The 15,057-nt window shown below is 34.9% G+C and overlaps 1 protein-coding gene across 1 annotated transcript; it reads left to right on the top strand.

Moving 5' to 3' along the window:
• The first annotated feature begins 450 nt into the window (after nt 1-450).
• Nucleotides 451-2,927, top strand: LOC141651572 (zinc finger BED domain-containing protein RICESLEEPER 2-like). The gene is made up of 4 exons (XM_074459277.1): nt 451-468; nt 563-2,572; nt 2,665-2,764; nt 2,833-2,927. Exons 1-4 carry the CDS (start codon nt 451-453, stop codon nt 2,925-2,927), a joined length of 2,223 nt encoding a protein of 740 aa, XP_074315378.1.
• The last annotated feature ends 12,130 nt before the right edge of the window (nt 2,928-15,057 follow it).

Here is a 15,057-nt window from a genome sequence, read left to right as displayed (position 1 = left end):
ATATTAGGGGTGTTCACTCGGTGGTCCGGACCAAAGACCGGACCGGACCGGACCGGACCATTTGGTTCGGACCAGACCGGACCGAATAATATACGGTCCGGTCCACGGTCCACCAAATTTCACTACTTTGGTCTTCGGTCCGGTCCTGGACCAACCCGAAAGGACCGTGGACCGGACCGTGGACCGAATTTTATAACCAATAATTTCATATGATATTTTTAAATCTAGTAAGAATAAGATTATAAAATAAAATTTTACTAGTATTATTTTTTCCCTAGTTTGTTATTATATGATCTTTTTAAATCCAGTAAAGAGATATAATCAAATCTTTACTTTAGATTGTTATCACGGCTGCTCTTTGATCTTCATCAAATTATTAAACCCTACCCCTTATTATAAATAGGGATAAACAAACTTTTGTACTGCACTGCAAACCAAGAAGGTAAAGTAATGGATCCAACATGCCATGTATTCTTCATTTTTTTAGTGATATGTGTCAGTGTAATGTTTAAAGTAACTTGTTATTGACATTCTGACATTATTTTTTCTTTTATATATACAGATGGCAACTGGATTTGGTGAGGATGTAGACTTCATGCAAATTGAGGAAGATGTTGAGGCAATCGATATTGAAGTAGAATCACAAGAGCCTGTTAAGAGGAGGTCGAAGACAACAAAAAGATTACTTGTGAAAAGGAAACCCATCTCAAAAAGATCAAAAGCTTGGGATCACTTTGATGAAGGTAAGGATGCTGCTGGTAATAGAATTGCTAAGTGTAAGTACTGCGATATTATCTACCAAGCTAAACCCAGTGTCAATGGTACCAAAAATTTGAATAGGCATTATAAGACTTGTATTAAAAATCCTGATAATAAGGATAGAGAAACACAGCAGAAATTGGTTTTGGAACCAATTGGTGAAAAAGGAGAGATTAAGTTAACGAATTGGACATTTAATCAAAATGATGTTCGTCAGGCTTTAAGTTACATGATCATTTTGGATGAATTGTCATTTAGGTTTGTTGAGAAGCCTGGATTCAGGCACTTTGTGAATGTTGCATGCCCTGAGTTTTGTGTGCCTTCGCGTAGTACAATTACACGTGATTGTTACGACTTATATGTGAGTGAAAGGTTGAAATTGAAAGAATTTCTTGAAACCTCTTGTCAACGAGTTTGTGTTACTACTGACACTTGGACCTCTATCCAAACAATTAATTATATGTGTCTCACAGCCCATTTCATTGATAATGACTGGAAGTTACAAAAGAGAATCCTGAACTTTTGTACTATTTCTAGTCATAAGGGTGATTCCATTGCTGATGCCATTGAGAAATGTTTAGGGGAATGGGGATTGTTGTCTAAGCTTTTTACCATAACAGTTGATAATGCTAGTAGCAATGATGTTGCTTGTTCACTGATCAGAGCAAATATGCAAAGAAGAGGTGATTGTGTAGCTGATGGAAGGTACACGCATATGAGATGCATTGCACATATTGTGAATCTTATAGTGTGCGATGGATTGAAAGTCTATGAGAGTTCGGTTAACTGTGTTCGAGCTGCTGTGAAATTTATTAGGCAATCTCCTAGTAGGCTTAAACGATTTAATGAGTGTGTCGAATCAGAGTCTATAGAAAGTAAGGCTTCTTTGTGTCTTGATGTGTGTACTAGGTGGAATTCTACCTACATTATGTTGAATACTGCTCAAAAATTTGAGAGTGCTTTTGGTAAATATGCAAGGAAAGATCCCCATTTTATGATTGAGCTTCAAGGAGAAGTAGGGGGTATCCCCAATGCTATTGATTGGGAAAGAGTCAGATACATATCAGTGTTTTTAGAAGGTTTTTATGATTTGACTCGACGTATCTCTGGATCTTTATATGTCACTGCTAACTCCTTATTCTTTGATATTGTTTCTATATATGATATGATTTCAAAGTTGGATAGTGGTTCTGATAAAACCTTTAGTGATATGGCAAGTGAGATGAAAACGAAGTGTGATAAATATTGGGGTAATATAAACAAAATGAATACATTGATATATATTTCAGCAATTCTTGATCCTAGAGTGAAGTTGGTTGGCATTCAGATTGCTTTATCTGATATGTATGAAGATGTTAAGGGAGAATTTATGACTGATAAAGTAAAACGTGAATTGGAGGATCTTTTTGATGAGTATTGGATGAAATATAAACCCTCAAATTCTCATACTAGACTGTCCAGTAATGTTGCATCAGTGGGTAATTGTTCATCAGTTAGTGCTGTTCTAAGGGGAAATCAGGTGCATAGACAAATAATGAGTCAAATTAGAAAGCTCTCAAGTGGCCCAGGAGGCTGGGGACTTATAAAGACCGAGTTACAAAGGTATATGAATGAGGCTAACTTAATTCATGATTCTGAAGAAACACCCTTCGATATACTATCATGGTGGAAGCTTCAAAGTCCTCGCTTTCCCGTTCTTTCTCGTCTGGCCAGAGATGTACTTGCAATGCCAATATCTACTGTTGCCTCGGAGGCAGCATTCAGTGCGGGAGGGCGCACTCTTGATCAGTTTCGAAGCTCATTAACTCCAAAGGTAATTTTTTAATATTTTATTATCACAAATTTTAATATCATACAATGTTGTTTTTATTTCTTCATTCTGATTATATATATCTTGTATTAAAGATGGTTCAAGCTCTTATTTGCGCTCAAGACTGGTTTCGTATGGCTGGAGAACAAATTAATGTAGACGACCTCTTGGAAGACTTGGAAAATCTTGAGAAAGGTAAGATGCAGCAGCTTAGTAGCTTCAAAATTCTCATAATGGCTAATTGTATTATAACACATTCTAAGTTTTTAACATACTTTATCCAATTACTTCTACATATTTGGACGATATAAACTTGGACGACAATGTGGTAGATGGCGTGGATCCTATGAATGCATAACTGGAAGCTAACTACTCAAGAACTCAATACTTCACTCTTCATAGTTATTCAATAAAACTTTAGTTCCAGTTTTTATTTTTGCTGAAAACAAGATCAGACATTCGTATTTCAATTTTGTATTTTGGTTTTTAAGATTGTTTATGTTGGGAAATGTGTCCTCAACAATAGTGCGATCATATGATTTAAATATCATTATTAAATCTCATTTTAAAGAATACAATTGGGAAGTATTTATACTGTCAACTGGTCAACATATATCGGTAATGATTGGCTGACTAGAGTTTGACATTACTGTCGTGTGACGGTGGTGATCAGTTGACCCCCTAGGTCATACCTATAGGGCAACACTCTTAATTGATCATTTAATTAATCGTATAATGTTACGAGTTAATTAAATCACTTGAAAATTGACGGACGATTTTGGAAGTAAAATTTACGTATCAAATTGAAATGTGATTAAATGAGATACGGTCTAAGTAATTGAATTGTATCATTACTCGGATGAAATTATTGTTTAAGGAAACAATTAAATTTGAATGAATTATTATAAATATGATTTATAAATTGGTAAAATATTTTGGCACAAGTAATTATGAATTACTAAGTCGATTTTGTATATGACGTATTTTTATTAATACGTTGATTTTTAATACGTTAAAAATACATAACAAATTTGTGTGACACATGACATGTGACATAAGACAAAATTGACAAAAATAAAATGGATACCATGTTATCCAATGTGCCGAAATTTGGAGGAGAATTGAGCTAAATATTGTGTTTGCATTATAAGTGGAAAACATAATAATTATATGCTTTAGTAGCCATGCAACCCTAGTTTGCATTGTGAAGGCAAACAAGGGCATGCATTGGGTCTTTTCCTTCCCCCCTTCTTCCCTCTTACACGGTTGGACAAAGGAAAAGGCAAATGGTTTTTGTCTTTTATTTTTGCCATACACTACATGTAATAGTGTGTAAGATTATTCATTCATTCCAACTTCTAAAAAGATTAAGTTTTAGAAAGATAAAAATCCTCTAAAATCCCTCTCTCTCAACCGGTTTTGAAAACCCAAAAACCAAACATTTTTGGTTCAATTTTTCACTAGATTAATATTATACTAGCTCAAATAATATTAATTAGATTAAGAGTTAGCTTTGGGTATTATTCCTAAGGAGAGATCCTACACTTGGATCTTGTTCTTCCATTAAAGGAAAGCTCAAGAACAAAAGAAAAGGAGATTTCTTTTGTGCCCATTTGAACCGAAATTTCAATGTAAGGATATGATTTCTTCTCTATTTTATTATATTGTTTGCATGCATAAAATCCACATTTAATTTTATGACAAATTATTTAAACATATATGAGTATGTTAGTATGTATATGAATCTACATTTCCTTCAATCGGTATCAAGAGCCACGATTGTTTGCATGCAAATTGGTTAAAAGTTTTTCCGAGTTATAAGAATAACAAATAAAACTTGTAAAATTTGTGTTATTATGATATATCACGAAATTAATCCATGCATGTTAATATTTCTGGTCCTAAAATGTTTTAGGATATTTTGGTTAATTTTTCGGATTTTTATTGTTCATAATTTACAATAATGGCATTTAAATGTGATTTTATGAGTAAAAATGTCATTTTTGGTCTAGAATTAGCTATACTTTGAATTTTCCATTGATTTTTGGATATGTTGTCATATATATTATTTTGAGATAACCTGTAAATTTTCATAATTTTTGGACTTGTTATGCTCGGAAAATGAATTTTTCATTATTAAATTCGGATTTAGGTGAAAAATAGGTTAATATGAGTTAAATTTAGAATCTGGTCATAGAAAATTAATATGTTGTCACATGCAATTTTACAAGATGTGTGTAAAATAATTGGCTATAAAGAAGTCTTTTTGCATGATTTATGAATTTTTGAAGAAAAATAGCATAAATAGTGACATTATTAGTGGAAAATTAATAAAACATAATCTATGACTTAGGAAAAACGTCTAATGTTGCATTTTATTATATTTTTCAGATCTAAAATTGAAAAGTTAATGAAAATAATTTTTCCATGTTTTTATGATTATTTTAGTTAAAATCGATAAACCGCAACATTGTTTTTCCGGGAAAATTTCGAAATTTTTAACCTAAGTTTTTGAACATTATGAGTGTCATGGTATTTTTCCAGAATGTTCATGAGTTTAAATTTCAAATTTTGAATTTATTTGAAATTTTGTGATTTATTTGAAGTTTAATAGCTTATTTTTGTAATTTTGGACCATTTATGAACAATTTTATAAAATATGGGTTAATTATGGTCAAATAATTAGTGAAGACTAAATTTTGAGTTCTAAGAGGTTAGGGTAATTAACTTATGCATAAATATGAGTTTATGTATTTTTGTGATTATAAAAATGTTGAAATCACGCAAATCCGTAAAAACCGAGTAATATACGATATTGGCTAATTAAAGGCGATTTAGCATAAAATTGAGCATGTTCTTACATATTATAATGCTGCATTTTCTTTATGATTGTCATAATTTTAATTTATGTAATTTTTGAATTATGTAATTTTACTTAGTATGGCCTTAGATTTTAATTGGTATTTCCCGAAATGTATGGGAATATCGATTCGGTTGTAATTTTTATTGTGATCTCGTATCACCGTTTTGTAATTTAATAGATTTAGTTTATTTTAGTTACAAATGTATAATAGGAAATTATGTAATTTATTATGTAATTTTATTCATTCCGGAGTTCCCAAAGACGGATTTCTTCAAGAATGGCGATACATAAAGACGGTGTTACCTCGAAATGCGTGCCACAACCGAAGTTCAAGGGACCAATGGAGTTGGTTTCCGAATATGTAATAGTTAAATAGTTTTTCTATTTTAGGAATGGCCATACTAGGATTTATTTATCTTTATGCTTGCATTTTATTTTATGTCACATGCATCGCTAAATCGCCATAACTAAAACATGCATCCTTATTTTATCGAGTTTATCGACCGTGTCAATTCGAATTATCATAGTTCACCGCTTTAGTTCACTTAAAACGTGATAGATAATAAATTGACATGACCTCTCGCTAAAACAATCAATTGAGACATAGCCTTACCAAATAGAAGAAACCATGAAAACCTATTTCGCGAGGGAGTGCGCTCATTCCCCACCGGGTACAAACCTTGTTACGTAGGGGAAGTGGGTGATGAATGTTAATCCACCGAATTCATGTTGATAAGGGATGTATCGGCCACACCGTGCCCAAGTTAATGTGGGTTTGGATCATGGACACATTTATTCGAAATTTGGATTGAACTCAACAAAAGTATTTGATAAGGGATGTATCGGCCCCACCGTGCCCTTGTCGATGTGTTTTGGGCTAGAGATAATTGTTAATGTAATATTATCGACCAAGAGTTCTAAAAGTAGAATCGATTAAACGTTAATCCACCGAGTTATATTGATAAAGGATGTATCGGCCCCACCGTGCCTAAGTCGATATGAATTTGGGTCTTGGAATCATTTATTATAGTTGGGTAGTGGTCACTATATAAATGTTCATATCTTGTTAATTTGCAAGTATGATTTTAAAAGACAAATGTTAATATTTCCTTTCCTCCATATTTGTAGTGCATTACAATGAATCCAACAAATGCTACCGCACCAATAACTATTGAGTCATATCACAATGTTCTTGACGACAAATGCTCCAACAATGATTTCGATACAACTAGAGAACTTCATTTCGGGATAGGTTCGGATGGAAACCTTAACTTCATCACCTCTTCTAAACCACCCACTACTACTAGACCTCGTGTGAGTCCGTCTCAGGAAGACTACCTCATACAATCTATAGGGTCTTTGTCTCTGGAAGATAAAGATGCCAAAGCTAGTGGGAGCTCTAGCAATCAAGTTCTTGCTTCAAAGGGCAAGAGGTTCAAGAAGAAAGAAAAGAAAATCAAAAACTTCAAGCAAGTTAATGATGAGTGCCATTATTGCTATGGCATGGGACATTGGCTTAGGAATTGTCCCATGTATTTGCGAAATATAAGGGAAGGACTCATTACTCCAAAAGGTACAATTCCTAAAGAAATTTATGTTATTGATATAAATTATACTTCCACTACAACATGGGTACTAGATACCGGTTGTGGTTCTCACCTTTGTAATCATTTACAGGGTTTAAGAGATGTGGAGAGGCTTAGCAAGGGAGATGTGGATCTACGCCTTGGAAATGGAGCTCGGGTAGCGGCCGAATCCAAGGGAACTTATGTTTTAGCTTTGCCAAATGGATTTGAGTTGTATTTGCATAATTGTTTTTATGTGCCTACACTCTCTAAAAACATTATTTCAATCGCCATGCTAGACATGGACGGTTTTTGTTTTGTCATTAAGAACAATCGTTGTACTATTTCTAGGAACGACTTGGTTATAGGCCAAGCTTCCTCTATCAATGGCATTTACATTTTAGAGACCTCAAATCCGACGAATGATATTTATAACATTCAATCAAAGAAACTCAAATCAAGTGACCCAAGTGAAGCGTTCATTTGGCATTGTCGATTAGGTCACATAAACGAGAATCGCATCAAAAGATTAATTTCGACTAATGTGATTACACCATTTGATTATCAATCATATGGTACATGCGAATATTGCCTAATTGGCAAAATGACTCGTAATCCTTTTAGTGGTAAAGGGACACGAGCAAGTGAGCTATTGGGACTCATACACACCGATGTATGTGGACCAATGACTATCACCGCTCGTGGTAATTATGACTACTTCATAACCTTCACCGATGATTTAAGTAGATATGGGTATATCTATTTAATGAAACATAAGAGTGAAGCGTTTGAGAAATTCAAAGAATTTCAAAACGAAGTAGAGAACCAATTGAACAAAAGGATTAAGGCACTACGATCCGATCGTGGTGGTGAATACCTTAGTCTTGAATTTGATTCACACTTGAAAGGTTGTGGTATTATATCACAACTTTCTCCACCCGGAACACCACAACTGAATGGTGTTGCCGAAAGGAGAAATCGAACCCTACTTGATATGGTTCGATCCATGATGAGTCAAACCGAGTTACCGAACTCGTTTTGGGGATTTGCAATCCAAACTGTAATTCTATCTTTAAATAATAGTCCCACTAAAGCCACCGAAAAGACTTCATTTGAAACATGGAAAGGAAAAGTTCCTAATCTATCCTACATGAAAATTTGGGGATGTGATACTTACGTCAAATCTAAACCCGACAATAAGCTTGCCCCAAGATCTGAAAAGTGCATCTTTGTAGGCTATCCTTTGACCTCTCGAGGTTACTATTTCTATAAACCTCAAGATAACAAAGTGTTTGTGTCTTGCGAGGCTGTCTTCTTAGAAAGAGAATTTATTTCTAAGAGACAGAGTGGGAGAAATTTTGAACTTGATGAAGTTCAAGAGCCACAAACCGAGATAGAGACGCAAGAAGATGTTCCTTCGTCGTCTAACGCGGTTGTACCTCCTCCAATAAGAAGGACGGGCCGAGTAATTCGCCATCCCGATCGATATGTGGGACTTATCGAGGAAGATGGAACACTCGATGTGTTGCTTATAGAAAGTGACGAGCCCGCCACCTACAAGACCGAAATCTCTAGTCCAAATTCCTCCTTATGGCTTGAAGCCATGAAGTCCGAGATGGATTCTATGCATGAAAACCAAGTTTGGGACTTGGTAGATTTGCCTAAAGGGGCAAGACCCCTCCAATGCAAATGGATATTCAAGGTCAAAAATGGCATAGAAGGACATGACGATGTCTACAAAGCTAGGCTAGTGGCAAAAGGATTTACCCAAGTCCAAGGTCTCCATTATGATGAGACCTTCGCCCCCGTAGCCATGCTAAGATCCATACGGATTTTGTTAGCAATCGCCGCATTTCATGATTATGAAATATGGCAAATGGATGTCAAAACCGCTTTTCTAAATGGGCATTTAGAAGAGGAGGTGTACATGATACAACCCGAAGGTTTTGTTGATTCTAAAAATCCTAACAAAGTGTGCAAGCTTAAGAGATCCATTTATGGTCTTAAGCAAGCATCTAGAAGTTGGAATCATCGATTCAATCATGTTATAAAGGAAAATGGTTTCACTCGAAATGTTGAGGAACCATGTTTATACATGAAATTCAGTGGGAGGAATGTTGTGTTCCTAATCTTGTATGTCGATGACATACTACTCATTGGAAATGATATTCCAATGTTGTCTTCTGTTAAGAAGTGGTTAGGTAACCACTTCCAAATGAAGGATTTAGGAGAGGCACAACGCATATTAGGTATCCGAATCTATAGAGATAGATCCAAGAGGATATTGGCACTAAGTCAAGAGTCATATGTCGATAAGATTCTTCGACGGTTCAGCATGGACAAATCCAAAATGGGTTTGGTACCTATGGTAACCGGGACGATATTGAGCAAGACTCAATGTCCCTCCGAACCCCATGATGTTGAACGCATGAAGTTGATCCCTTACGCTTCCGCTGTTGGATCAATCATGTATGCCATGATATGCACACGTCCTGATGTCTCGTATGCCTTGAGCATGACGAGTAGATATCAAGGAAATCCAGGTGAGAGTCACTGGATTGCTGTCAAGAACATCCTTAAGTACTTGAGAAGAACTAAGGATTCTATCCTTGTGTTTGGAGGAGACACCGAGTTGCGTGTTAATGGATACACGGACTCAAGTTTTCAAACAGATAGAGATGACATGAAATCACAAGTTGGTTTTGTTTTCATGCTCAATGGTGGTGCCGTAAGCCGGAGAAGCTTCAAGGAAGTCAGAATCATGATTCGACAACGGAGGTTTAGTACATAGCGGATCGAAGCTGCCAAGGAAGCTATGTGGATCAAACAATTCACGGAAGGTCTAAAAGTAGTACCTACCGCCAATGATCCCATCACTCTCTATTGTGATAATAGTGGGACGATCTTCCAAGCTAAGGAGCCGAAGTCTAGTAATAGATCTAGACATGTACTTAGAAATATCATGTAATAAGAGATTTCATTGAAAGAAAGGAAATTGCGATTTGTAAGGTTGGGACGGATGACAACATAGCCGATCCGCTCACCAAGCCTTTATCGCAGGCTAAGCATGATGGACATGTTACGTCCATGGGACTTAAACGTGTACCAAGTTTTTGTTAGATTTTGAAATGAAATAAAAGTGTCGTTTTTTTTCATGTTCATAATCACATTTGTCTTTTATCTTTAATTTATACATTGTTACATCCAAACGGGTTGTAGAGACAATTGAACCCCGTTAAAGTGAACACGGATTAACATAGTATTTGCCCATAGTCACTTGTATGAGGTGACGTCTCGAAGTGACTAGAGTGTTAGGCGATTGATGGCAAGTTCAGGTGCCATAGAGTCATGTGAGATGACTAGTCGATCACATAGGCAGACTGTTAGGAACATTTTGTCGGGCCTTATGACCACTTATAGAGTTCTGGCAAATTTATATAGCCTGGTCGTGGCGAGAGCTACTATAGTATTCAAATGAGTCGATTCTTTTGACTAAAGACTATTCACCTAAGATGGCACAGTTTCAGATTAACTTTGATTTGTGTTACTACGACCTTCGTAAATGGGGTCAAATGGGCATATTTTGGGTTATGATGGCTGTGGCTAGTCGAAGGGAATGAGTGCGATAGGAATTGTCCACCCCTAGTCAGGGTTATAACAATATCTCAGGGCCACTCGAGGAGTAATGAATCGAAATGCGTGGCCACGCTCGGAAAGTATCTATGATAGATAAGTCCGGTCAATCAGTTATTCTCCAGATCGAGGAAACCACTCTCGATATGATCACTTGCAAGTACGACCTGAAAGACACCTTGCATTGAGTGGGAGATAGTAATAGGACAAGAGAATTGGTGACGCACACTTGTCGAGGACAAGTGGGAGATTGTTGGGAAATGTGTCCTCAACAATAGTGCGATCATATGATTTAAATATCATTATTAAATCTCATTTTAAAGAATACAATTGGGAAGTATTTATACTGTCAACTGGTCAACATATATCGGTAATGATTGGCTGACTAGAGTTTGACATTACTGTCGTGTGACGGTGGTGATCAGTTGACCCCCTAGGTCATACCTATAGGGCAACACTCTTAATTGATCATTTAATTAATCGTATAATGTTACGAGTTAATTAAATTACTTGAAAAATTGACGGACGATTTTGGAAGTAAAATTTACGTATCAAATTGAAATGTGATTAAATGAGATACGGTCTAAGTAATTGAATTGTATCATTACTCGGATGAAATTATTGTTTAAGGAAACAATTAAATTTGAATAAATTATTATAAATATGATTTATAAATTGGTAAAATATTTTGGCACAAGTAATTATGAATTACTAAGTCGATTTTGTATATGACGTATTTTTATTAATACGTTGATTTTTAATACGTTAAAAATACATAACTAATTTGTGTGACACATGACATGTGACATCAGACAAAATTGACAAAAATAAAATGGATACCATGTTATCCAATGTGCCGAAATTTGGAGGAGAATTGAGCTAAATATTGTGTTTGCATTATAAGTGGAAAACATAATAATTATATGCTTTAGTAGCCATGCAACCCTAGTTTGCATTGTGAAGGCAAACAAGGGCATGCATTGGGTCTTTTTCTTCCCCCCTTCTTCCCTCTTACACGCTTGGACAAAGGAAAAGGCAAATGGTTTTTGTCTTTTATTTTTGCCATACACTACATGTAATAGTGTGTAAGATTATTCATTCATTCCAACTTCTAAAAAGATTAAGTTTTAGAAAGATAAAAATCCTCTAAAATCCCTCTCTCTCAACCGGTTTTGAGAACCCAAAAACCAAACATTTTTGGTTAAATTTTTCACTAGATTAATATTATACTAGCTCAAATAATATTAATTAGATTAAGAGTTAGCTTTGGGTATTATTCCTAAGGAGAGATCCTACACTTGGATCTTGTTCTTCCATTAAAGGAAAGCTCAAGAACAAAAGAAAAGGAGATTTCTTTTGTGCCCATTTGAACCGAAATTTCAATGTAAGGATATGATTTCTTCTCTATTTTATTATATTGTTTGCATGCATAAAATCCACATTTAATTTTATGACAAATTATTTAAACATATATGAGTATGTTAGTATGTATATGAATCTACATTTCCTTCAGTTTACGCCTTGTGTCCATTAAGGATAAACTCCGTATTTATTATTATCTAAGAATAATGTTACTATGAGTTTTCATCTAGAATTGTTCAAGGAGTACTGCCGGAAGAATACCATTGTTAGTATAATCGTTTTAATCTTGGATATTTTTAAGATAATATACCATTTGGTCCGGTCCGGTCCGGTCCACGTGTTGGCCAAAGACCAAACCGGACCGGACCGATATAATATGGTCCGGTCCACGGTCCACCATTTAAGCCTTATTTGGTCTTTGGTCCAAGGTGTTTGGTCCGGTCCGGTCCGGTCCCGGACCAATGAACACATCCGGCCGCTAAAACAATTATGTATATACAACTCAAATCCATTACATTAATATTTATCTTTAGCCCGAAACACATCCGGCAACCGTCGAAACACATTCGGCAACCGTTCATGTCCAACATAGCGATTGAAATAATGTTTTTAGAAAGTGTAGGCACATAAAAACAATTATGTATATACAACTCAAATCCATTAGGCAAAGCTAATACATAAGTTCCCTTGGATTCGGCCGCTACTCGAGCTCCATTTCCAAGGCGTAGATCCATATCTCCCTTGCTAAGCCTCTTCATGTCTCTTAACCCCTGTAAATGATTACAAAGGTGAGAACCACAACCGGTATCCAGTACCCATGTCGTAGTGGAAGTATAATTTACATCAATAACATAAATTTCCTTAGGAATTTTACCTTTTGGAACGATGATTCCTTCCCTTATATTTCGCAAATATATGGGACAATTCCTAAGCCAATGTCCCATGCCATAGACCTAATGGCATTCATCTTCAACTTGCTTGAAGTTTTTCCCTTTCTTTCCCTTCTTCTTGAAGTTTTTACCCTTGGAAGCAAGAACTTGATTGCTTGAGCTCCCACTAGTTTCGGCATCTTTCTCTTCCAAAGATAAAGATCCTATAGATTTTATGAGGCGGTCTTCCTGAGACCGGCTCACAAGAGATCTTGTAGTAGTAGGAGGTTTAGAAGAAGTGATGAAGTTTATGTTTACATCCGAACCTATCCCAAAATGAAGTTCTCTAGTAGTGTCGAAATCATTGTTGAAGCAAACGTCGTCAAAACCATTGTGGCAAGACTCAATAGTTATCGGTGTAGTAGCAATTAATGGATTCATTGTAATGAACTACAAGTATGGAGGAAAAGGAAATATTAACATTTGTCTTTTTAGTCATACTTGTAAATAAAATTTAACAAGATATGAGCATTTATATAGTGACATCTACCCAACTATTATAAATGATTTCAAGACCCAAATTCATATTAACTTGGGCACGGTAAAGCCGATTCAACCCTCATCAATATAACTCGGTGGATTAACTCTTTAATCGATTCTACTTTTAGAACTCTTGGTCGATAAAATTACATTAATATTTATCTTTAGCCCGAAACACATCCGGCAACCGTCGAGAATACTTTCGTTGAGTTCAACCCAAATTTCGAATAAATGTGTCCATGATCCAAATTTACATCAACTTGGGCATCGGTAAAGCCGAATACAACCCTTATCTTTATAAATTCCGTGGGTAGACATTTATCACCCACTTCCCCTACGTAACAAGGTTTGTACCCCGGTGTGGCCGAGCGCACTCCCTCACGAAATAGGTTTTCATGGTTTCTACTTTTTGGTAAGGCTAAGTCTCAATTGTTTATTTTAGCGAGAGGTCATGTCAATTTATTATCTATCACATTTTAAGTGAACTAAAGCGGTGAACTACGATAATTGTAATTGACACGGTCGATAAACTCGATTTTAAAATGCATGTTTTGTTATGGCGATTTAGCGATGCATGCAACATATAAATAAAATGCAAAGCATAAAAAAAATTCTAGTATGGCCTTCCTAAAATAGTAAATCTAATAAACTATTACAAATTTGGAAACCAACTCCTTTGGTCCCTTGAGCTTCGGTCTTAGCACGCATTTCAAGGCCACGCTTTCTTTAATGGATCGCCTTCTCGAGTGGCACCGTCTTCAAGGAACTCCGGAATAATTAAATTACAAAATGAATTACATAATTTCCTATTATACATTTGTAATTAAAATAAAAATAAATCTATTAAATTACAAAGCGGTGATACGAGATCACAAAAATTACAACCGAATCGATATTCCCATACATTTCGGGTAATACCAATTAAAACTAAGGCCATACTAAGTAAAATTACATAATTCAAAAATTACATAAAATTAAAATACGACAATCATAAATAAAATGCAGCATTATAATATGTATGAACATGCTAAATTTTATGCTAAATCGCCTTTTAAGAGCCAATATCGTATATTAATCGGTTTTTACGGATTTGCGTGATTTAATTTATTAAAATAACAATACTTACATAAATTCATATTTATGTACAAGTTAATTACCCTAACCATCTTAGGACTCAAAACTTAGTCTCCACTAACATTTTGACAATAATTAAACTTGTTTTCTTAAACTTGTTCATAAATGGACCTAAAATACAAAATTATGCTATAAACTTCAAATTAAATTATAAAAATTTCAAATAAATTCGAAATTTCAAATTTAAACTCATGAACATTCTGAAAAAATATCATGACACTCATAATGTTCAAAACTTAGGTTAAAAATTTCGAAAATTTATCGTGAAAAACAATGTTGCGGTTTATCGATTTTAACAATTATGACCATAAAAATATGAGAAAAATTATATTCATCAACTTTTCACTTTTAGATCTGAAATATATGATAAAATGCAATATGTGACGTTTTTTCTTTAGCCATGAAGTATGTTTTAGCATTATTACTAATTATAGTCACTATTTATGTGATTTTTCATCAAAAATTCATAAATCATGCATAAAGACTTCATTATAGCCAAATATTTTACACAAATCTTGTAAA

The sequence above is a fragment of the Silene latifolia genome, chromosome 4 (genome assembly GCF_048544455.1).
Source record: "Silene latifolia isolate original U9 population chromosome 4, ASM4854445v1, whole genome shotgun sequence".
Classification (NCBI taxonomy): domain Eukaryota; kingdom Viridiplantae; phylum Streptophyta; class Magnoliopsida; order Caryophyllales; family Caryophyllaceae; genus Silene; species Silene latifolia.
The sequence above is the reverse complement of the archived record's forward strand: the minus strand, read 5'-3'. Positions and strand labels throughout refer to the sequence as shown.